Source organism: Punica granatum, chromosome 2 (assembly GCF_007655135.1).
Source record: "Punica granatum isolate Tunisia-2019 chromosome 2, ASM765513v2, whole genome shotgun sequence".
Taxonomy (NCBI): domain Eukaryota; kingdom Viridiplantae; phylum Streptophyta; class Magnoliopsida; order Myrtales; family Lythraceae; genus Punica; species Punica granatum.
Genome location: NC_045128.1, coordinates 14334176 through 14358197, shown reverse-complemented (window position 1 = coordinate 14358197; position 24022 = coordinate 14334176). Strand labels below are relative to the sequence as shown.

The 24022-nt window shown below is 38.9% G+C and overlaps 2 protein-coding genes across 2 annotated transcripts; one reads left to right on the top strand and one right to left on the bottom strand.

Moving 5' to 3' along the window:
* Nucleotides 1-200: 200 nt before the first annotated feature.
* On the top strand, nt 201-5075 carry LOC116196170 (mitogen-activated protein kinase kinase 2). Its single transcript, XM_031525760.1, has 10 exons — nt 201-342; nt 480-687; nt 797-881; nt 1301-1435; nt 1725-1949; nt 2051-2233; nt 2791-3014; nt 3670-3715; nt 3831-3931; nt 4707-5075. Exons 2-9 carry the CDS (start codon nt 617-619, stop codon nt 3918-3920), a joined length of 1059 nt encoding a protein of 352 aa, XP_031381620.1. The 5' UTR covers nt 201-342; nt 480-616; the 3' UTR covers nt 3921-3931; nt 4707-5075.
* A 5976-nt stretch (nt 5076-11051) lies between these two features.
* LOC116195384 lies at nt 11052-22361 on the bottom strand. Its single transcript, XM_031524543.1, has 15 exons — nt 22204-22361; nt 19442-19966; nt 19090-19354; nt 18101-18399; nt 17663-17845; nt 16708-17454; nt 16521-16615; nt 16374-16433; nt 16200-16288; nt 14832-15368; nt 14447-14521; nt 14166-14236; nt 14017-14074; nt 12995-13187; nt 11052-12076 (listed from the first exon to the last, which is right to left on the bottom strand). The coding sequence occupies exons 2-15, from the start codon at nt 19849-19851 to the stop codon at nt 11415-11417; spliced, it is 3744 nt and encodes a 1247-aa protein (XP_031380403.1). The 5' UTR covers nt 19852-19966; nt 22204-22361; the 3' UTR covers nt 11052-11414.
* Nucleotides 22362-24022: the final 1661 nt, after the last annotated feature.

The following is a 24022-nucleotide window of genomic DNA, read 5'->3' as shown; positions in this document are numbered from 1 at the left end:
GTGTTGTCAAGTTTATATAATATATAGATAGATAGATGAGTAGTCACTAAATGACGGGCTACTGTGTCCTACATGGTATTGTTCGAAACTTTGCTTCGACTTTTATAATTATATATATATATATTTTTTGGCCAATTATTTATTATAATTAAAAATTGATTTTTCAGCACGTATATTGTTGTTAGAGTCAAACCACGCGGGGTGAAGAAGATTATTGAAGCCAGCGGACAGAGTCGTCTGCTTTCTTCATCATCATCGTCATCATCATCCTGTCGTCACTGCAAGTGGGAGGAGCTGACCGGTCTGCGGTCTTCATCTCACCGGCGACCAGCAACCTCTGTGGTCTCTCCTATTGTTCCTCGTCCCCGCCCTTTCATCAACATATAATATTAACATTTATTGCTCTGTCCCCATTACTGTGCAAAACTTAAGCCTTTACAGTGACATCCCTTAAGCGCCCTCCTTCAATTCCATTGCAGACGGCGCCCCACACCCCACCCCCCCCTCTTCCATGTTCACTCACTGAATCTGCAATTGAAGGGACAAGCTCACAATCGGGGACCCTCTTGAGAGGTGATTCGATCCTCGATTCGATTCGATTCGGTTCGGATTCATCATGAAGAAAGGCGGGCTAGGGTTGAACCTCAAGCTCTCTCTTCCTCCTCCCGAGGAAGTCTCCAAATTCCTGTACTTGTCCCTTTCTTCTCTCTCCCCTTTGTCGTGCTTGTCCCTTTTCAATCATATGTATGTGGATGTGAAGCCGCTGACTCATGTACATTGTTGTCTGTGTTGTTAGAACTCAGAGCGGGACGTTCATGGACGGAGATCTGCTGGTCAATAAGGATGGAGTTCGAATTGTGTCTCAGGGTAGTGTCGAAGCGGTGAGATTGTATTGTACTTCGATTCTTTTACTTTAGTTCTGTTTGTTTCTTCCAGTGCAACAGTTGCATTTAGTTACTTTGAATCTCGGATCTTTTGCAATTCTTGGCAGCTGGAATTGATAAGCATTTGTCGAATCGATATGCATCTCTTTAGCTCCAAGGGAAAGTTTTCCAGTCAAATGAACTCTCCTAACTAACATCTGTCCATTCTAGGAAAGTGATCCCGCTATTAATTTATATAGGACATCGAGAGGCTGCAATTTACATCCGTTACTTTGATCCTCTCCTTATGGAAAGTGCTGCAGAAAATGAATGTGCATTTCAAGTGTTCAGTTGAATTTTCAAGTGTATCAGATAATTTTGTGTATTATCAGTTTGTGAGCCACTCAATCTGCCTTTTTTGCAAATGTCTGTCTCAGCCACCTCCCATCAAGCCAACAGACAATCAGATGAGCTTGGCTGATATTGATACAATTAAAGTCATTGGAAAGGGGAACGGTGGAATCGTGCAGCTCGTGCAACACAAATGGACAGGCCAGTTCTTTGCTTTGAAGGTTTGATTATCTGAATTTCTCTTCTCTTGATTCCATTAGCTTAACCTTCTTTTCCATAAAATTCTAATACCCAACTTACTGTCATGGAAATGGGCATTCAAGTTGGGATCGTAAGAAATTCAAGCATTTCTCTCTCCAATTATGCAGACATTCATTTGATCAAATAATAATGGTCTTGCATATAGGATATTGCGTCTGGGTTCAATGCTTTTTTCTTTAGCGATCCTGTAATCAACGTTATGTTGCTTGCACACTTAATTTGGTCTTGCTTATGTCTCGCTTAACTCAGGTCATTCAAATGAACATCGAGGAGTGTGCTCGCAGGCAGATTGCACAGGAACTAAAAATCAATCAGTCATCACAGTGTCCGCATATTGTTGTCTGTTACCAGTCCTTCTACGACAATGGTGCAATTTCAATAATCTTAGAATACATGGATGGAGGATCTTTGGCTGACTTCCTGAAAAAAGTAAAAAGTATTCCCGAGCCATATCTTGCTGCCATCAGTAAGCAGGTAGGGCAAGTGAAAAGTTCACATATGTGCAGTTTCACAATGTAGTCATGGAGATTATTTGCTTCTCACAACATTTTTTATTAATTGGTTGAAAAATGTAGGTGCTTCAGGGTTTGATATATTTGCATCACGACAGACACATCATCCACCGGGATCTGAAGCCATCTAACCTATTGATAAATCATCAAGGCGAGGTCAAAATCACTGATTTTGGAGTCAGTGCAATTATGGCAAGCACATCGGGACAGGCAAATACCTTTGTGGGCACATACAACTACATGTCGGTGAGCATCTCAGTTGCCAAAAGATGCCGGTGTTAATTTGTCAGTTTTATTTTTGGAAAGAGTCCTCAGTAAGTCTATTTATCAAGAGAATACAAGAAGAAGTGATTGTACTTGTGCTTCATTTCAGAAATTGCAACTAACGCCATAACAATGGGGCTTAACCTTTTTTTTCCCCCCATTTTTCATCTCTCATGATGACATTTCTCTTTCTTAACTCAAGAAATCAGTTTGCTTCCTCTTGAAGCTAATTAATTGTTGATGAACCTAAGATTTAGTGGAAATAAAGTAACATTTATGTGTCAATATAGTTTTTTGTTGCAATTTGGTGGTCAATTTAATTATTCATTAATACTTTGATGAAATTGAGCATGCACTGCAGCTTCAGATGTCTTGTTTAAATTGCACTGTTGTGTCTGAAAGATACATGATAAAAAGTATAACTACGTGGTTCTTGCGAGACTAGTTTTGTTCATCGGCACTCTGCTAGCATTTCTTCATATGCTCTCTCTTTTGAAAATATTGCTTTTATGATGAGTTTTATCTTGCTGCATATATAGCCTGAGAGAATAATCGGAGGCAAGTATGGGAGCAAAAGTGATATTTGGAGCCTTGGGCTAGTATTGCTAGAGTGTGCAACGGGTCATTTCCCATACACACCTCGTGAGCAAGAAGAAGGATGGACCAACTTTTATGAGCTTATGGAGGCCATTGTCGAGGAAGCGCCACCGTCTGCGCCTTCTGATGAGTTCTCACCTGAGTTCTGTTCATTTATTTCTGCATGGTAATTCTAATAAAAAAATAGCTTGCATATTTTTGGTCCTGTTGTAAGATTTTTAGGAAGATACAAAAAAAAAAATTCAATTAATATTACGTATTATGATAATTTATATCTTCAGAGCGAAGAAAAAGAATTAAACTAAAATAGCCTACTTAATACATTATTTTGATATGACTAATATAATAGTAATAATAGGATGGCCCATAACTTGAGTCTAAAGAACTTTTTTTTGTTCCTTTATTGAAAAATTCATTGGGGAACTCAGCGACTGTAGCTCATTCATCGTCTGTGTGCTTCAAATGAGTGTCCGTTTTATTGCTTGATATATAGCCTCCTTCATATTGATGAACTGAGAAAGTTTTCCTCACTTCCATCTTTGTTAATTTTTGACCTCTTTTGTATTGCAGTATAACCATTTAATTTTACCATTAATGCGTTCCGAAAGGAATGCTAATGGATCACTTTGGTATGATAAAATGACTAGAGAAAAGGAATCCAATAAGACAAGAATTAGCTTCATCATGTTGTATTGTCTTTACTTCACCAGATAAAACGGGCCATATGTCATGGTTACAACTTTCCTATTTGCTTAAGGTGGAATGTATATTTAATTGTACAAGCAACATTAACTCTACCCCTTCAAATCTGTCTCTTTCAGTGTACAAAAAGACCCAAAGGACCGACAATCTGCACCAGAACTGATGGTATATTGTACTATTTTACGTGATTCTTTTGCTGATGAACCAATGAAATATGACAGAAAAGCAACAGTCCAAATCGTTTATGGTCTCATTCATTTGCTAATGCTCTGTTGTGCAGCATCATCCTTTCCTCAGCTTGTATGATGATCTGAACGTTGATCTCGCTTCTTACTTCAGAAATGCTGGCTCTCCGCTTGCAACCTTTTGAATCCCTCACTGGTATGTCCAAATCATTGCTCCACCCAGAGCTTTTGAATGATACAACATGACCTTTTCAAGCCACCTTGAGCATTATAACATTATAAATGGCACAGTAAACAAAATGTGGATTTCCAAGCTTATTATTGTTATCAATTCTATGATATTTGAATCCTCTTATCCCACATTGGAAAAAATACGAAGATAAGCCTGGGTAATAAGATGGATGATTTAAGCTATCTAGCATATTAAGCTTCTGAGTTGGACTAGAGATTATTTCTTATATGCGCAGTGAAAAATTTAACATGGCACCAAAACACGTCCTTCTGAGCTCACTCACAGCACACAGGCCCCAATTGGGGTTGCAATAGGTTATCAATCTCGTAATCAGTTATTAAGGGCAGGTTCTTATGGGCACATGCGATGCGAGGACAAAGTGTGAAAGACCCCATATTGCTATGTGAGAGCCGGTATTAAGAGTAGATATTATCCTACACTAAGGAAATTATTTATTTATTTTAGAAGTTGGAGTTCCACCAATGGATATGAAGCCAGTTTGATGATATAAATTGCTTCTACGTTCATTAAATCAATAGCCACAATATTATGGATGTTCCCGTAGAACTTATTAAGGTTGTTTTCTCGAATCGGCAAAGTGGATGGTTGCTCTTTTTTCTGTTGGCTTCCCACAGTATTTTAGGAGGCACTTATTTGGCTGGAAGTAGTTCTCACATTTTCAATTATATTTATTTCAAATTAACGATTGATACTCATTCAAGATTGCTTGTCTTCAAAGCTTGGAGATCAAATGAGAGATTTACAACCGCGCATTGCTGGATAAAATGGGAACGGTTGATCATGGAGTTGGGGCTTCTGAGACAAGCAATGAGGACGGAGCACCGAAAGTAAAGGAAGGTTATTCTTATGGGCAGATGATTTGGACCACTGGAGGGCAAGAACTCATAAAAGATTGAGGTTCTTGTTGTGATCTTGAGACTTATTGTATTTTCAGAGGAATGTTGAGAATATGCAAACAGAAGTACTTTCAACTTGTGTCACGATCTTTATTATACATAGCAAAGAATCTCTCAGACCACTTCGACCTCAAGCGAGATGCAGAGTGTGTTTCCTCATTAATTATAACTTACCTTATTTTTATCATTAACCTTTTTGGATTCTTAGCTCTTAGGCTTTCCAAATCTGGGTTCAGTTCCATGCGGAAGGTCTACTCTTTGGTTTGGTTGCAATTTTGGGTCATTTCCCGTTCGAGCCTCGTACTGGCTTAGTGAGAAAATATTTTGCTTGATCATGGAGTAAGTATTAGACATTCTGGTCTCATTCTTTAGAGTACATTTTGAACCAAAATATTATCGTCTGCCACTCGTTTGTCGCTGTCCCACCTCCGATGGCGAGAGACTAGTCAAGCCTCATCTCGGCCTGATCTAGCTCTGCTAACGAGACGCGCAAGCAGAGACCTGAGCTTGCAAGAAAGGCGGGAGGGCTCCAAAGCCTCCGATAACAGCTCGTTATGGATCCCCGAGCCATGACAGGATCCCATTAATTACTTAAAACCTCTAACATTTGCGCTTGTCAAACTGAAGAACTTCTCTTACTCTCTTATAATCTAACACTACGGCGATGGTCTCTGTAGCGGCTGCTTCCGGCGTCTCAACGATTCCATGGATGGATAACTCTTTGGAGCAAGGCAGGCATGGGGTTGGTGGCCGAGAAGGACCGGAAGCACAATGCTGAAGCCTGTGGCCTAGAAGGTGAAAGCAGAGATTGCAATGTAAAAGCTCCCCTTTGTTCCTTTTCTCTTCTATAAATAATATTCACATTATTTATTTCTAACAAATAATTTTACAGTAATATGAGAGTATATTAATATATTCATAAATAAATAAAACTAATGAATACTAGTGCGTTGCACGTGGATTGATAAATAAAATTTTTTAAAACTATTTTCTAATCGATGATATGGATAAAATTATTTTTTTTAATCGATGTGAACAATATTGAGGAATTATGGACCGAACGATAGAAGTTTCCAGTCCTAGATGCGAGAGAGTGAGACTGGTCGTTGTCACCCATCATAAGAAGGATAACCTTCCCTTCCATTGGCTGGAATAGGAGTGCTAATGGTTGTTAAGTGAATGGCTCACCAGGCAGGTACTGATCTAGGAGTCTGGTTTAAGGGAGGCGAAACTAAAGAGAATGTAAAGAAAGAGTAAAATTGTAAAATCAAGGGATGCAGTACAATATTTTCATATAAAAATATGATAAATTCGATAAAATGTTCTATAAGTTTTATAATTTTTTTTCGAGTCTAAGGGGGCGATTATCCCCCAGTACGCCAAGTTAAATCCATTCCTATGATCTGATTTTGAATCTCATTTAGGTTCATTTAGCCCTGATCCGACAGCTGATCACGTATGAAGAGAGGAGTAGCCATATTGGCTAACAAGAAAGAGACGGAAGTATTTTCTTTTAGTTAATGGGAATTGGAATTCCCATTTCAATTCGCATTCACATCCCAAGTTTGGTTGCCTTTGGTGGCAGAATTTTAACTCCCCACTATTTCCTCTACGATCAACCTTCGTCCCATTACGGCCGCTCTGTTGGCCGGCGGCGGCGGTTTGCTTCGGTTGTAGGGGCTTCTTCTTCCTATTTGATACTAAAATCCATGGGCCATAGTCAGGTGATGCAGCAGCCGATCTGTTATCGACATCTTCAACACCCCCCCGTATTCTCTGGATCAGTAACGGAGTTGGGGCAGGGGTTCTCAATCTGAGGCTCCCCCTGTTTGTTCATCGGACAGAGATCTCTCCGGTGACCTACAATACCACACTCAAAGCAGTGTGTTGTTATCCCTTCAGAGGTGACTGTTTGCATGACATCTCCAAGCCATAAGACTTTCGGCAGTGGCTTGTTCAGATAGACTTGTACGCATATTTTAGCAAAATTTGCTCTTTCCCCAAGAGCTGTATAGCCATCTAAACGTAGAAGCGGTCCGATGGTTTGGGCCGCTCGACGAATCATCTCAGAGTTGTATTATTCCCATGGTAGTTCTTGGATACGAACCCATACAGCCACTTGTGAAAGTTTTGCTTGGGAAGGCTTGAAGTTAGGCTCCCAAAGTCTGATCATAAGAAATCGGTAATTGATAAACCATGGTCCAGTCTCTTAAATTTCGACTTCGATCTGCTCTATTGGGGAAGGTGGCGATGTAGAACCCGCAGCCAATGTAGACCACATCTAAAGAACCTGTAGGTTTCCATAGATTGCGACTCCAGGGGTTTCCCAAAGAGCCTGAGTGATTCCCTCCATAGGGCCCTAAGGGGTAATTTCTCCTCCTGGTAAGCAAGATCCCGGGTTCACCGTCATAGTCCTCCGGTGGAACGTCATCGTCCGTGTCGACATCTTAGCAATCCTCATCGATGCGGAAAGCTTCTTCATAGGCTCCTGGAATGGAACCGGCAAGCTTGTCCTTGTAAGAGCTGCCCAATGATGGTGCATCAAGAGAAAACTTTCCCCTGACAATGGTGACACCGGCAGCAGGAGGCAAGGGCGTTTCTTTAATGCGCTTGTTGCTTCCCTGAATCTCATCTATTTTCTTCCGTGGAGTTTTCATGATCTTCCCTAGGGAAAGGGGGGAAGACGAAGATGGAGAGGCGTTAGAGAGGGGAGAAGCAGAGGAGAGCGCCATCCTTGAACAAAACTCTCGTTTCATAAGGACTCATGATCTCACTTTTCTCACTATTAGTAACAGGAGCGACCATAGGAACTTAAAACAGAAGTCACTTTTCTCACTATTAAGCCATCCCCAATGCGGTCTCTTTCCCCGGTTTCTGGTGCCAATGTGGCGAATCAAGACACCGAGATAGAGACAGACATGCATTGGAGCGGTTCGGATTTGGGAGATCCGTCTATCTCCTCAAAGACATCCCTTATCCCGCGGAGCAATAAAAGGCCCCAATGTGGCTTTTCCCTGCTGCTACTGCACGTGCAACAACTTTATATATATATATATATATATATATATGTATTTTTTCAAAGACGGGCATCTCTTTTGCTGTGTGAGCCCACTGCTCTAACCACGTGACATGGAACAAGCCAGACCCTCACTTTTCATTTTTACTTTTTTGTGTGTGGGGACCACAATAGAGACCCAAGTGAAGACCAATCATTGGAATATCCGGTCTCTCTTTTTGGCCGATTTCTCTACGGGTTACGTGGGACTCATGTGGCACCACGTGAGCCCTCAATGGAGACCCAAGGAGAGACTTGCATTGGGGATGCCCTTAGTAGGAGAGCGATTAATATTTACGAAAAAAATGTCATGTGCCTCGTGTATGCCTTGTCTAGATGGGTAAGATTGTCCATGAAATGCAAATCCTTTGCAAAAATGAAAAAAAAAAAATCCTTGTGAATCTTTTTTTACGAATAAAAAAAATCCGTGTGAATCATATGACATTTCCCTCCATCCCAAAAACATTAACCTAACGTTTAAATTGAAAGAAACGAAAGGAAATGAAAGGCAAGAAAGGGAATGGAAAATTGTACGAGAGTTTTTAAAATGAGTGGTGCTAGTATAAGGATCATCCTTAAAGTGAAGGTGATTCCAAAAAAGACAAGTTTCTAGCCATCCGATAAAAAGTCTTATTTTGTATTCAAAATAATAAATTTCTTATAAAATAATAAATTTCTTACTATTTAGCATATATTTTATTATATTAAAAACAATAAGTTTTTTATTGAATAACAAGTTCTTTGTTAATTCATTATCGACAATCATCTGACAAACTGTAACGTGACACACCTCCTCTCTTAAAAGAGGAGGCCCTGTGGAGAAGTTTCTCTCTTTTAAAAATTCCATTCAACTTCACCCCCCAGTCCAAATAAGCCATAAAGCCATCTTTGATCTTCACACTCACCACAAACTCTCAACCATCAGAGCACGAGACTTAACCGCACCGGTCATTAACTCGCTACCTCACCTGGGGACCTCAGATCAACCCCTCTGGGGCATTGTGGTCAGAAATAGCCTCACTGTGATCAGACTGACCAGGAGAGGCAAGTCGGAGGTCCCAAGGTGCAGGTTATGGTACAATGACCGTTACAACTCTCGATAGCTTAAGCTCCTTTCTACTTCAAAAAAATTGTCTCCAGTTCAGTTCTATCACGTTCTTCGTCTATTACCAAGTCCTAACTGATAGAAAATTTTAATTAAAATCGCAATTTTTATCCCCTCCAGTTCCAACTTCACATCAATTCTAATCCCCCAATCACATCACAGCATCAGTGAAATTCCAATTCGCAATGACAGCTCGTGGTTCTGGCAGCATTCCGTCAAATAAGATGTTTTACCAGACCTACAGATGTAGCCCGCCAGACAAATTCAACAAATTATGCTCCAAATTATGCAGCTTCCCTCCCTCCGAGTATAGAGCTCGCATTTCAAAGCAGAAACCTAGAATCAGTAGCCAAGTTCATCGAATTCGTGCGAACTTCCGGAAAAACTAAAACTCCAAACTGACTTGAGCCATGTAAATGAGGAAAAGGATCTCCGTAACACAGAAGAACTACGACTGCTATATTAGACCTGGAAGAGCTAAAGTCTTCCAAGCTGTCTAGACACAGGAATCACCTTTTACACATAAGCATCAAAGAACAGTAAACGTAAACAGAACTGGCGACAGTAAACGATTCCCTGTGGCAAGCTTCAAATTCGCTGCGTGTTTACATGTGTATTATATTTGTCGATAATCAAACCATCAAGATAAGTCACTCGTGAACAAACTCATCATGCAATAAGGCAATGAAGATATGTAAAGAGCATGGAATGCAAGTATCTGCTAATTAGTATTAGTACTGTATGCTAAAAGGGAGCCACCATGCGGCACTTCTATGCTGAACATCCTATTGTCTCACACTAATATGAAGATATGTAGATTCCAAATTACCTCAAAGGGTGAAATTCCAAACTTGAGTTCTCTGTGCCAACTGGGACATGCAAAAAGTTTTCGCCCAGTAGTAATCTGCAACCAGAGGCAGCACCAATATTTTCCGCTGCAGATGCCCTTGATGTAGCTTTGCCAGGTCATTAGGCATCAATTGGCAAACACTTAATAGAGATTCCATATGGATCCGAAAAGATCACTGGAAATTTCCCAATGAACAAAGCAATAGTCATGGCCAGCAAAAGCATAAAAAAGATCATATGGAGTTTCCAGGATAACTGACAATTTTGGGTAGAACCAGAATTAAGTGACAATTCTTACGAAGTTGTTAAAAAAGGGGGGAGAAACACACTAACTTGATCAAGAAGTACACGGAAATTACTATCATGTAGATTTATGCATCTAAAAGAAGTGCTTCACGCACTTAGACCACAATGTAGATTCAAAACTTTTGATGTGCAGAAAAACTCCATTGCACATTCCTACTGATCGATTGGCTGTGAGTTTCTCAGCATCCTCTTGCCTGGTACCAAGTGCCGGTCTTGCCAAACGTAGGATAATAATTTAAGCATTTGTCACCAAACAATACACAATTAAACTTCAGCGAGGAGGCAGGAGGGTACAGTTGGGAGAAGGAAAGGTAAAGATCCAACATGGATGATAGTTTATTAAGCAGAAACTGTATAATAAAGGGTTTCACCTTTGACGCTGCACAAATTTGCAACTAGTTGCATTAGCTTCCACCACTTCTCTGATGGGAGCTAATTGTAAAACCTGTCCTATCTAAGATCAAAATCAGGGAATTTAAGACCATACCTGTTGGAAGACATACCAGATAGGCTAAGTGCAAGCGAGATTCTTACATATTGACCAAATTAAAGTACAATGTAATCAAAACTGTCATTCATCAAAGGAGACTTGTTGGAGAACACCGAGAAGCTTGATTCGTTTTAAAGGGTACAAAAGAAGAGGATCTGCAAATTGTAATGAAGAGATATACCTCAAAGAACAGTTTGAAAAATTGAAATTCTTCATTGCCACCTTTAGCAATTTGCCCAGCACTAGTTCCTCCAGCAACCGGCATGTAAATCACACACACAATTCTCCCGCAGCTTGACAATACATCTACAGCTAAATCATAAAAAATATGTAGATATGCATTATATGGCTAAGAATGGAGATTTTCATTTTTCTCTCAAATTGAAACGGCTGATTTTATTCTGAATACAAAATGTATGTACAGGAGGCATGGTACATTCTTTTCTGCATAGTTGCTACAAGATCACTAACTTACAGGTAGAACAAAAGGGATCTTTACATATGGAATCACCAACTAATTTTAACAGGACCAAAATCCTAAACATCCGCAAGACTCAGGCTCAAGATAGACTTGTGAAGAAGAAGAAGAAGATGACTAAAAAAGAATCTATATGACCTAATCCTTGACCCGTTTGCAACCATTGACGTAACAGGCCTGTTATGGTGTTGTTTTGTCAACAGTATAATTAATAAGGAAGACTATACAGGAGGTAGAGAAAGCCACTTCAAACCATCATATTCAAGTCTGAGAGGTCGTCCATTGGAATCTCGAGGCCCATAAAATCATGATCTTGCAAGTTGTCATCATCAATATTCAACCATGAAGCTAGATCCTGCGCTTGTCCCCCAAGATCATCCGACACACCGAGTTCATCTATTCCAGGAAGCTGCAGATGCGAGAAATCAAGCGGTTCCTCGAGTTGTTCCATCCCACACTCCACTTTTTCCTTTGAATTGCTAGCATTTGATGCCTCTGTTAACTTTGAACCGGAAACAATGACTGGTTTTGTTTGATCGGAATTTCCAACAAGGCCATTGATGGAAACAGATAATTGGGTTGTTTTCTGTTTAGGCTTTGCTTTAGTTTTTCTTTCCCCTTTACCATTGGAAACTGCCGATCGACCACTTTTCGTGTTTCCTGTTCTAGATAGGACCTCTCTGTTATGCCCCTTACCCTCTCTGTCCCTTTCACTCCTCTTCCCTTTGGTACTGCTAGATAAAGGAGCAGAGAAGGAATTACCACCAACGACCTCCTCCAGCAACAATTCCCTCTTCTTTACCCTGTTTGGCCCTGCCTCTTCCTTGCCTTGTTCGGGCAGGTGATTTAGCAGATCACTAGAGTTTATGTCATATTGAAAGGAAGGACTTTGCTGTGAACTCTTGGAAGCTGTAAAACAGGAAAAGAATTCAAACCCAATCCAAAGATCAGAATTTAAAGCCCTATGAACCTGAAATGCATGAACCACTAAAATGTCCTGTTAACAAAGCTGCAATTTAAAAAAAAAACTGGACTGGCTAGCAAACTCTCCAACTGGTTTTAATTATCAGCGTTTGTTTTTTATTTTAATAATTATATAAAGGCATACCAAGAAACTTTATCAATTTTCTTCTTACTGAAGTTTCCAGCTACAAGCAAGTTCTAGCTGCTAATGTAAACGTTCTTCAATGAAAGAGATACTGGAAAATTCTCTTCATTTTTCTGAGGCAGCAAGAATTAAATGCTGATATATGCAACTACCAAATTAAATCAATCTCCAACTGGTTTTAATTATCAGCGTTTGTTTTTTATTTTAATAATTATATAAAGGCATACCAAGAAAATTGATAAAGAAAATTTATCAATTTTCTTCTTACTGAAGTCTCCAGCTACAAGCAAGTTCTAGCTGCTAATGTAAACGTTCTTCAATGAAAGAGATACTGGAAAATTCTCTTCATTTTTCTGAGGCAGCAAGAATTAAATGCTGATATATGCAACTACCAAATTAAATCAATCCTAAGTAGCTGAAACATTATTGTCTAGTTTCTTACTATGGCTTTTCTGTCAGGTTAATCGAACACTGTGAAATTGAATAATTGATGGCACTATTCAAGAACCACGATAAGTGAATATAAGCGTAGAATTGTAAAAAGCCTGCCTGTAACCCAACAAACAAAATACATGACATAGCCTGTTTCATTGGATTAGGACTCAAACCAGCAGAGATTAAACTCCGCCAATCAACAAGAATATTAGGCACACAGAACCTCAAATTAAAATCTAACCATTCAAAGAGAACCATGTCTCCACCTATGCCGGCAGATTTACCTGTTAATCGAGTGAGACTGAGACGGGAAGATCCAGAATGGAAGATCTCCCTAAATGAGGGCTCACTAAAGCAGCTTTTGCCTGTCTCTTCAAATTGTCTGCACCTATCTAACGTGCGTTTCACGAAAGCTAAGGAAGCTTGTCTAGCCATTTTGTTGCTGGAGCTCTTCCCACCAGCAGGACCCCAACACATCTGTAAAGAGTAGTGGTATGATATTTTTTATATTCTGAAAATTGTAGTTATCAGGATCATCAACAAGAAGCTAGAGCATCAACAAAAGTTCCAGCTTTCAATTGGAAAGTGTAGACTTTATTAAAATGCCTTTGTAAGTATTTCGACAAAACAGATATTTACTGAACACCATTGATGTAACTGTCAAATTGTCAATGTTTCCCCAAACCAACAGTTTCTGGATCTAACTGATACTTGTGAAATGACTTGGACACAGACGGCTAGCTAAATTCTTGTGAAGCTATGTGGCCCAATTGCCTGTAAATTCAGAGTGCAAAATTCTTGCTAATCTTCCAGCGAGAAAATTAATGTACGAATAAGCAGTAAATCCAATAAAATTTCTATTGATGACTCCACTCAGGCAATCTGTCTTGAAGTTCGTTCATGGATAGCAAAAACATCACAGAAAAGTCAATAAAGCAATTACACAGAGAGATCTTAAGTCAATCCAAAGAATCACAGATATAAAGTGACTGTCCTCAAGTGCTCAAATTTTACTTCATTTTTTATTGAACAGAATGTTATGTTATGACTCAAAAGCTTACTTATTGTAGTGCAGCCTTAGAAATTACAGAAAATGTAGAAACTACTGATTTTATATACCCCCTAAGAGATATAGAATTTCCATAAAAGATAAAGAATTTGCCAATAGAACAGCAAAACATCCAAACAGAGACAAGGAAAAGCACAATTTTGCAGGCATTTCTCTTTTGTTTGGTTCAATTTGTTGTTCCATGTCTTGAATTTTCACATTCGCAAAGTTACAAGGAGAACGTTTGGAGAAAAGTACCATATACTTATCATGAGCCATTCCTACAAGCTTGTCCAATGCAAGTTGTTCAAACTCCCTGGGCAAAGTAAAAATCAACATGTTCAGTGGATTGCCAATGAAAACAGCCATAAGTCAGAACTTAAATATAAATAAAAGAAAAACTTTACCTCTCTTGTGATTCTTTTGTTTCCAAGGCAGACTTTAATAGTCTATCCAGCAAAACTTTCTTCTTTGATACCTAGTTAGTTAATAGCAAATATAAGCATCGCGTATTCTAGATGGAAATTTTAGACATCATGACTATGTCAAACAAAAGGATGCTTATATAGAGGGGGTAACAGAAAATATAAAGGAGAATTGCACAAAATAGCTCTTTGCCCCCCCCCCCACCCCCCCCCCCCCCCCCCCCCCCCCCCCCCCCCCCCCCCCCCCCAACCAAAAAACATACCTGCCCATGGTATTTATCCATCAATTGATAAATCTCATCCTTAATTCTCACACTCTCCCCTCTGTCTGTGCTAAGCTGCATAAAGAGGATAGCGACTATATAAGTAGGTTACGTATGGCACCAAAATGTGAAAGGAATAAGACATGCAAAAGAAACCCTCTGAGCCATGTAGCTAAGCATAGCACATGAATGCAGGAAGAACAAGATATGCCAAGATAAGAACAACGGTATCATTTGCTTCATGTCAGCAATAGATAAACCACTTAGTAGAAGATGTTGATATAAACTAGAGAGCATGAAAACATATCCAACCACCCTTCCTATCATTACCGTAACTTAGAGAAGATGAGTAAATGGACAGAAAGCAAGTGTAAACTGAACCCACCATTGCCTCTGGGAAAATCGCAACACTTTGAAGTTCCAGCATGAGTTTCTCATTTATATCCATACTCTCATGCAGGGATTGAAAAGGACCCACAGCAGATGTCAATAATTGGTCTGTAAGTAAGCCATTTACGGGACAATCTACCCTTGAATTGCTTCCCGTTCTTACGACGCTCACCACATTATTCACATGCTCTTGGTATTCAGGCATGCCAGTTACCATGCAACCATTAAGAGCAGAAATATTTTGATGGGCTGATTGGTAACTAAATCCATTTGACTCCAAATCATCATTTAGGTCATGGCTAGATCCATATGCATCAGTCCTGAGTTCATCATTTTCACTGATACTACTGGCCTCATCCTCTGGAATTAAAGCAGCCAAGCATCTTTCGAAGAGAGAAATCCTAGTTAGATCCCCTGCTCCAATCTCTCTTTCACCTTCACTTAACACAAATCCGTTCTGGAGAGTACTGAGATCATCTGTATCAACCAGACCATCTAGTTTTGGTGTTCGGACTGCAGATCCAGAATTTCCCTGAAATTCATACTTCCATGTTAAAACTATGACAGGAATATTATTTTCATAATGCAATATGGTCATATTACAAAGTAAAGGCATATTTTTGTGGAGTTGTAGCAAAAAAGACAACGGATGTGAAACATTACAAATGTACCCAAAAAAGACAACAGCAAAATTCACTGGAGCAAACACAGAAGTATTTATTCAGCATGTAGCCTTGATTAGCACTTCAGAGAAAATCAGACGGCCAATGATGGAGAAAGAGGGATATAGTTAAGTATGCCAACAGGAACTGGCAATTCCGAACTCTGAAGGCGTTAGAACTATACAACTCAAAGTATAGAAACATTGGTAGCCAAATAATACGTATTTCATCAAAACTCCAACATGTAAAATGCACCACTTAGCAATATATGGATCAGAAAACTACAAAAGCTTAAAAAGAATGCTCTGAAAGTAATAGATGATAAAATAAAACACCGAAAACAATTCCACTATCTTGTAGCATTTTGCATCTAAAGACTAGAATCAAGCTAAGCATCAATTGGTCACACATAACATTACTATAGAATGTGAAAAGTAGACATCTGAACAGCTGAGCAGATGTATGACAGTCAGAAACCATTTTGACAAGGACATAGGAAGAGCTTCTATCGTGGATGACGGAGAACAGCACCAAGTTATGAAATGGCAGAATAGTCACCTCAAGCAAATACCATAAATTAAAGCAAATCAAGGGATTCTCCGGGAATCATTCTTTACTTCAAAAAGTGGAGGGAAGAGATATGAATTTCATTTAGAAAAATAGAGTTAAATAAGAAAAAGGGCAAAAGAAGAAGACATTGCCTGTTCCTTCAGATAGTCAACATCTACATCTGATATAAAACCAAAGAGCGGCTCCATATACTTCCAAAACGGTTTCAGGAACTCATGAGCTGCAGCAACAATCCAAATCAATTAATTCTCATGAAAAGAGTTCCAGTTAAGAATGACCAATAAATTCCAGAAAAAAGAACTTACCTGGGCTGATCACAGCATTTGCAGCTGCCAGTAGCTCTTCGTGCCCATCGTCCGAGCCAACTACGTACACGAATCCCAAAAGTGAGGTTTTCACAGACAATGATTCTCTATATTCATGAATTGTCCAAGGGAATAGTAGGACATTACCAAGAAAATCAGCAGCTGCATTAATTGATGTATGCCGTTGACGAGCATAAGATTTACGATCCGAAAGTTTCCTAGTTGGTGGTCGACCTGCCTTGCTGAAATTTTCATCATATCAAAAAATTTTCATGAGCCATATGCAATTAAAATCCTTCTGCACTAGTTGGGCAGCTGAAATATAATCTTTTACCTTTCATTTTTGTCAAGACCGGGTCTAGCCGTCCTAAGCTGCTTTGCAGTTTCCTCATTGCCAAGCTTCACTCCACGTGGCAAAAGTGACCTAGTTGAAGTAAAACCACGTCCGCTCCTGCCTTGCCTTTTGATACCATCTCCATGGTCTTCCCCTGACACTAACTTGTTCTTCCTTGACGGAACTGCCAAAGTTGAGACCTTTTGAACATGCTGACCAGATTTTTGATCCACCTCATCAGACTTCTTAACTCTATCTCTGGATTTAATTTCAGCAGCCCCCGAGTCCTCACCCTCTGATAATGTGGAAGAAGATAACAGGTCACCTTTAAATTTGATAAGTTGAGGAGAGCTGACAGACAAGCGTCTTGGGATTCCCGCAACATCATTGCCACCAACATCAGACGTGGTATCCAGAGGAGATGCCTCATCATTACTCGAAACAGATGGACCAAGATTTGTCCTCCTACCAGTACGGGAAGTCTTCTGATGTTGACCAGTCCACTGAGAAGCTGGCGGTGAAGAAGAACGGGCAGATGCTGTGCGTTTCCGGTTGTTGGATCCAACGGCAGCAGGAGGTCTATTTGTAGAATGAGGGATCTCCCAATCATTAGTGCCATTCACTCTGTTCATGACTTGGCTTAACTTGGGTACAACACCAGAATTTGCTCGTGGGCCTCGAACAGAAGCATTCACTCTTGTACTAGATGTGGGACTAGCAGAGTTGAAATCATCACGGCCATTTATCCTGGAAGCAAATAATGTGATGTAAACCACCAGAAAATGCATTTTAAATGTAATAAGTGGCAAGAATAATATAAGAGTTTGCACAACAATTTAATACTTGCCAAACAAATTAGAAGTTGTGGGGAAAGAAACATGATACATTCATCTTAGGAGTAGAATAAAAATTTTAATGGAGATACTAGACTGCTTCAAAGAAAATATTTTCATACTTATTAGCGGCCTTAAGGTTCAGCCTTTCCTTGTCTGAATTCAATGGACGATCTCTCCTATCACCTGGAAGGTTACCCCCATCATGGTCAATTTTGGGACTAGCAACGCGGCCAGACAATCCTGTTTGTGGTGAAATTACTTCGCTCTTTCCAACTCCCAGAGCTCCATTAGCAAACCCCTGCCTGACATATGTCATACAGCAACTATTAACTCATTCTACCCCTAGAGATGATCATCAATGTGGATATGAACTTGGAAGAGAAGTAATTTTCTGTATGGGAGCCAAGCTCTCCCAAAGCTTCTTCATAGCAGAAAAGGCATTTATTGTTGTAAACCCATTAGATGGTCAGCCTGTTTCACTTTTTTGGTGCTAAGCAGCTGGAATAGATTATTGAGTAAGATAACAGTGAAATTAGTAAGGAATTTTAGGGATGTACCTGAACCCGTGGACATCACTGTTCAACCTTGGTCGGGCATCATTAAGTGATCTTTGTTGACTTCCTTGCTTGAGTTCTCGGTGGCCATCAACAGGTTTAGTAGAGATTGCACCTGAAGTAGCATCAGGCTTTATACCAGAACGCTTCTTCTTTGTTTTTGATTTTTCCCAGCCATCAACACCAATAGGCATTGTACGATCGTCACCTTGAACTGAGGAATTATTCGCTAATTTCTGCAAATCTCTCTCCCTATCAACAGGCCCAGAAGGCCTCAAAGGGCCATGACCCTGTACTTTCGGCTAAAAATGAGAAAAATAATCTTCTATCAGAAACACAAGAGAAATTATCTCAAGTCATATAAAGAATCTTATGTAATCCATGGGACTAATTGGCCAAGGTAAGACTGCTGGACATTAGGAAGAACCTTAAGTTTGGGGAGAAAGCAGACAACTAAAAGTGACCAGACATAGTAAAGGACTTTGAGAACTATCTAGTTCGAGTATCTTCGTGAATTTCTCCGAAGAAAAGAACAAACAATATCTACACAGGTTTCCAAAGCAAAGAATGGCAGGACAAAGATGCCAGAGCTAACTTGTGGTAAGTTGTGCATATACCTAAAAGACATAATGCCCAAAAGAGATTTCCTTTATCAATAAGAAAATGGACCCAACTCAAGGTAAACATCAAGAACAGGCCATTTATTACCTCAAATTATGATTCATTGACAGGAAAACTTCCAGAATAAATTTTTTAAAGAAAAAGGGAGCAGTGCCCCTCTGCGAAATGCTAACTCAAGGGGAGAGGCCTAGAAAATTTCTCTTTAGTTCTCTGAGCTCAGCGGCTAAAAGTACAAAGTGTCATTTGACCAGAGATCACTGATACCAGAAAGCCCGAGGGCAATTAGAAGCTAAAATGGTTAACCGAAAACAGTAGGAGAAAAGAGACAGAAAGCTATCCAGACACTGAGTAATGGCATCTAGGGGACACACCTTCACATCCACCAATGATGTTCTGGGGCGTTTTTTGGTCCGTTCTTCTGACTTCTGCTGTTCATGCTCAAAACCACCAGCAATAATGTTACTCTGCGACCCTGCTTTACCAAGGCCTTGCCCTGGCATTGGGCGGTCACTTGATAACATGGGGCCTGACCGATCATTAGAAAACACGTCTGACCGAGATCTCTTCTTAGTTGATAGACTTGGAAAGCACTTGTTGAGTAGAGATAAGGCTTCAGAGAACGTTTTTGCCCGTTCCCTGCCAAGACAAATGTTCACCTCCAACATAGAATCCAGATAAATAAAGGAAAAGAACACACGCATATTATACACAGAAAAAGGATACCTCGCTTTGCCAGAACATTCACGCAAGCCAAGCTTCACTCGTTTTATTTCCTCTTGCGAAGGGGGCGCTAGCAGCTTCGCCCTCGAAATATTAGATGGCGAATCTGGTGGAAAACCAAGAGCAACAGCTACACTCCGTCTTAAGTCCACTTGGCGGTTAGATTTATAGTCCAAAGCCAGCAATTTTGAATCAAATGAGCATTGGAAGAAATTCAAAACATCTGTTTGTGCTACAACCGAACTGTTTCTCGACACGGCAGGAAGAGAGGATGAGACTGAAGTCTCCATGCTCTCACGAAAACTACCTGATCTGTCCATTGGACTGGCTGCGTGAGGTCCACGCTGCGCACCGTTGTATAACGGCCTATCTGGGCTACCAGAAGACAGATCAAACTTACTAGATGATGCCATAGCATCAGTTTACTCGTATCAACCTCCTCATGAACCCCACCAAAGCACCGGTGCATGACCAAATTGCAGCTCCTTTTTGCATAGCCCAAGTATAAGCCAAAACCAACTCAAAGATCTGCAAATATTCAGGTAAAGCAGCAGTGCGGTTAGACAGATTTAACATATCGTGCTTCATAGTTTTCATTATTAAAAAATTGGTTGCAATGCATGTTCACACTAACAAGTAATAACAGTAATCTAAATTAGATAAACAAATGGGCAATGGTTTTATAGTTCGCAAACAGTAAGCTAACTCAGATTTATAAATGATCAAATGGTCATCAAGTAACGCAGATTTAAGAAACCCTGCATCATATTGGTCATTATAATTGTATTTACAATTTGATTGAGTAATCATTGCCATGAAAAAGGTGTTGGGTTAGGTTCTCCTTCTCATCGCCACTTTTCTGTATGTCAAGCACATAGAGTTGCTCCACAAGGCATTTCAAGAAAAAAAAAATGGAAGCAGAAATAACACAAGACTCGGAATTCTCTGACAGAAGACAACTATGTTTAAAATTGAAGTAGTCTTTTGCTGCTAAGTGTCAGAGAACAGTAAAAAGAGAATTGATTTAAACAATTTAACCACAAGATTGCCCTAACATTAAAGTTACATTCATCAATGCTAAGATGATGCATGGAGCTCTTACAAGTCAAAATCTACCAATATGCAGAAGTAAATAATAGATAGCATAGCAAGCTAAAAATCAGTCTACAACGTATAATTCTCTGCCACGCCAAATGAATGATCCTTCTCTACCATCAAGCTCTTTCTGACTCTTATTGAGCCAAATGGTTTAGGGTTTGAAATAAAATAATCAAAATTTGAAAAGACAATAATATTTTATAATACTCCAGAAAGAAATATTTAATTGTACCTTCTGCACCATAGGTCTAAACAGCAACTTGTGAATTTGGGTCACCACATAGGACAATGAACATTTTAACAAGTGTAATGCGTTAGCTGAATAAAAATAATACATTATCTCACAGGTTCCTTTTCACGCAGCTACATTGGGCATATAAATTTTAACTAGCTAGACCACTTCTCTCATAATTACGATTACGATTGTTCCATGAAGATTTTCTCAAAAATTTATACAGTCGAAAGAGTTCAGTTGTTTCTACGATTCCCCTTTTTGACGTCCCCATGCCCTTCCCACATGGCAACATCATTGCAAGTTTCAATTAATAACATTTGATTCCTCTTATGACGAGATGCCAAAACAGTGCAACTTGCTGAAAAAAACCACGGCAAAATGTAATGAAAAGATTGGGCTATATTAAGTGATTAATGGTCCCAGCATCTACCTAAAATTTATTTTCTAACAATGTTTAACACGTATTTAATGCATATATATGTATATATTTATATAAGGTTCAAAAGGAAAACCCCAAACACGTGCATGAAAGAGAACAGGTGCTTGTTAGATTGTCAACCAACGAAAGGCATACCAGTTCATCAGTAACGAAAAAGCACGGATTGAGCTTTCTAAACTTGTAATTAATGATACGCAACTATCATACACTCAACAACAAAGGGACCAAAAACATCAACGAAATCGTGCTATCACATATGTCTGATACTCTTCAAATTATATTTGCATTCTCAAATCTGAAAAAAAAAATTTATATATATATATATATATATATATATAAATCAATAAATGTTCTTAGCTACAGTCGCCCTATATTGAGATGTACGTGTAACTTATCCCGACTGAACATTGATCAACTGCCTAACGTCATATGGCTGCAGGTCGCAAGTCCAACATTTAAGCTTCGATATCTTAGCCTTTCCTACTACAGAAACATAATACTTTTTGCAGCTATCCTCAAAACATGTAATTAGTTTGCCCCACTTAAAGAAGGAGAGCTTCTAGTTACTCAGCCAGCTTTCTGTTAAACTCTGATTAATATTATTCTTTCATCAATTATCCAAAAAAAAAAAGAATATTATTCTTTCATCACACTTTCTACCATCAAAATTAGTATCCCATTAAAATAAAACAAAAGTTTTAAAAAAACTATGTTGCTAAAATTAAATATACTTCAGTAATCAAACAGTCAATTCGACCAATCTAACATTCAATTTAAGCTCAATCTCAGCTCAAAACACAGAATTTCAAACAAAACCAAAAGGCAGAGCAAAATTCAAGATGCTGCAGCTCGAATCAATAAAATCACGCACAAGGTATCGCAATCCAGCTTAAAATCACCACGGGACCAGTTCATGATCGAGAATGAAACCCTGGGGCCCGAATCACAGATGAAACTAACGAATTCAAACAGCTGCAGAAAATGGGAACTTACCTTCAAATCAGCACCGGAAGGTCGTGATTGCAATTGGAAGGAGGGATGGCGGAGTGATGGTTTAGGGATTCGGGAACTTCAGCCGTTGAATTTGGGGGATTTTGTTCCTTCCAAGGGAGTTGAAAGCCCCAAATCGAAGGTTCGTACAAAGCTATGGAGGACGAAGCGCCTGTGTTTTGATCGGCAATGAACTGGCCTTAGCTGGAATTACCATTTTGCCCTCGCTCCCTTACGGTAATAAATCTAAAATAGAGATTAAAGCAGAGACAATATGGGAATTAAATGAAAAAAAAAAAACAAAAATTTCAAATTGGTTTTGCCACTCCTAGTCCTATGTCCCAAGCACCCCTTCTCCTATTCCTCAATAATAGGAAGTAAACTAGACTAACTAGCTTGCGTTAGGTTTCAATTTTGGTCATGATTCAATTCAACTTAATTTTATATAATGATTGCAAGTTTGATAAATATATTAATGGGTGAGAATATATACATGTATGTGTATATATAAATGTGAAAGTAGATGAATAATTTATTATTAAAAAATTAATTGTAAAAATAGTTATGATAAAATATGAGTGAAAAATTATTATTAAATGAAAAAACAAAACAATAATAAAATTTATGAAATAATAGAGTTGAGTTGAGTTGAAAAAAAAATTTAGGAAAAAAGACAAAAATTCCCATTGTGATTTGGGGTCGGGACAAATCGCCCATGTTTTTTTATTTGGGACAATGAGCCCCTGGTTTGCTCCGTTAGACATAGGGAGTTACAACGTTAATTTTTTTCATTTTCAGTCCTCAATCTTTAGTTTTTTAATCATTTTGGTTCTAAATATTTTTCTTTTATCATTCATTTTAGTCCTATAAAGAAAATCGAAAGGGAAGGAGGGGTCGGGTCCAAATCGACCGGGGACCTCCGACTCGGAGTCCTTGGTCGATTCAGGGTTGGGGCCGTCAATCGGCGACCCCGACCCCTTCATCGAGGTCGCCGATTGGCGGCCCCGACCCCTCTTTCCCTTTTGATTTTCTTTATAAGACTAAAATGAAACAAAATGAAAAGTTGAGGATAGGAATGATAGAAGAAAAAGATTTTGAACTAAAATGATTAAAAGACTAAATATTGAGAATTGAAAATGGAAAAAAAAATTAACGTCGTAATCTCCCTATGTTTAACAGAGCAAACCACGTGGGGGCTAATTGTCCTGATTCCAAACCACAAGGGCAATTTTTGTCTTTTTCCCTTTTTTTTTATTTCAAAACCAAATCGATATATTATGTATCTATATCTATAATAATTGAGCTTGTTCTCTTTCTTTCACATGGTCACGTTATCAAATTTAAATTTTGTTCTCTCTCTACATCACGCAGACACAAGTAAATAGAGTGTGTTTTCTCATCAGTTCAATTATCAAAGGCAAATTCTCTATGGAATTTTTAGTGGGAGGAAAACAGAATGAACAAGATTTGCAGTGAGTTATTGATTGTATAGTATGAAATATACTTGCAATACTAGATTAGTTAATTACATCTATGTGAAGTTTTAGAACCGCTATATATGTTTCCTTCTTTTGACGAGAAACAACATGGACGGTCCTGAATAAAATCTAAGCATATTGAGTTTGCATTTTATTGCTTATATATATATATATATATACATATATTAAGTTATAAAATTTGGCTATTATATTTTGCGTTGTATATATATTGAAAAATAAAAATAAAAATTGATAATAAAAAGATCAGACAATTATTATAATATAATAACATGCACTAATATGAGGTTGAGAAGGAATTAACTTCTTTCAATGTTATTTCCTTA

Excerpts from the sequence above, each read along its gene's own strand:
- LOC116196170 (XM_031525760.1), top strand. The coding sequence starts at position 617 with ATGAAGAAAGGCGGGCTAGGGTTGAACCTCAAGCTCTCTCTTCCTCCT. Across the intron at positions 882-1,300 it reads CTCAGGGTAGTGTCGAAGCG|CCACCTCCCATCAAGCCAAC; the intron begins GTGAGATTGTAT and ends TGTCTGTCTCAG. Across the intron at positions 1,950-2,050 it reads TTGCTGCCATCAGTAAGCAG|GTGCTTCAGGGTTTGATATA; the intron begins GTAGGGCAAGTG and ends TGAAAAATGTAG.
- LOC116195384 (XM_031524543.1), bottom strand. The coding sequence starts at position 19,851 with ATGGCATCATCTAGTAAGTTTGATCTGTCTTCTGGTAGCCCAGATAGG. Across the intron at positions 17,455-17,662 it reads AACCTTAAGGCCGCTAATAA|GATAAATGGCCGTGATGATT; the intron begins GTATGAAAATAT and ends ATTTGCTTCCAG. Across the intron at positions 15,369-16,199 it reads TTGACTATCTGAAGGAACAG|GGAAATTCTGGATCTGCAGT; the intron begins GCAATGTCTTCT and ends TATGAATTTCAG.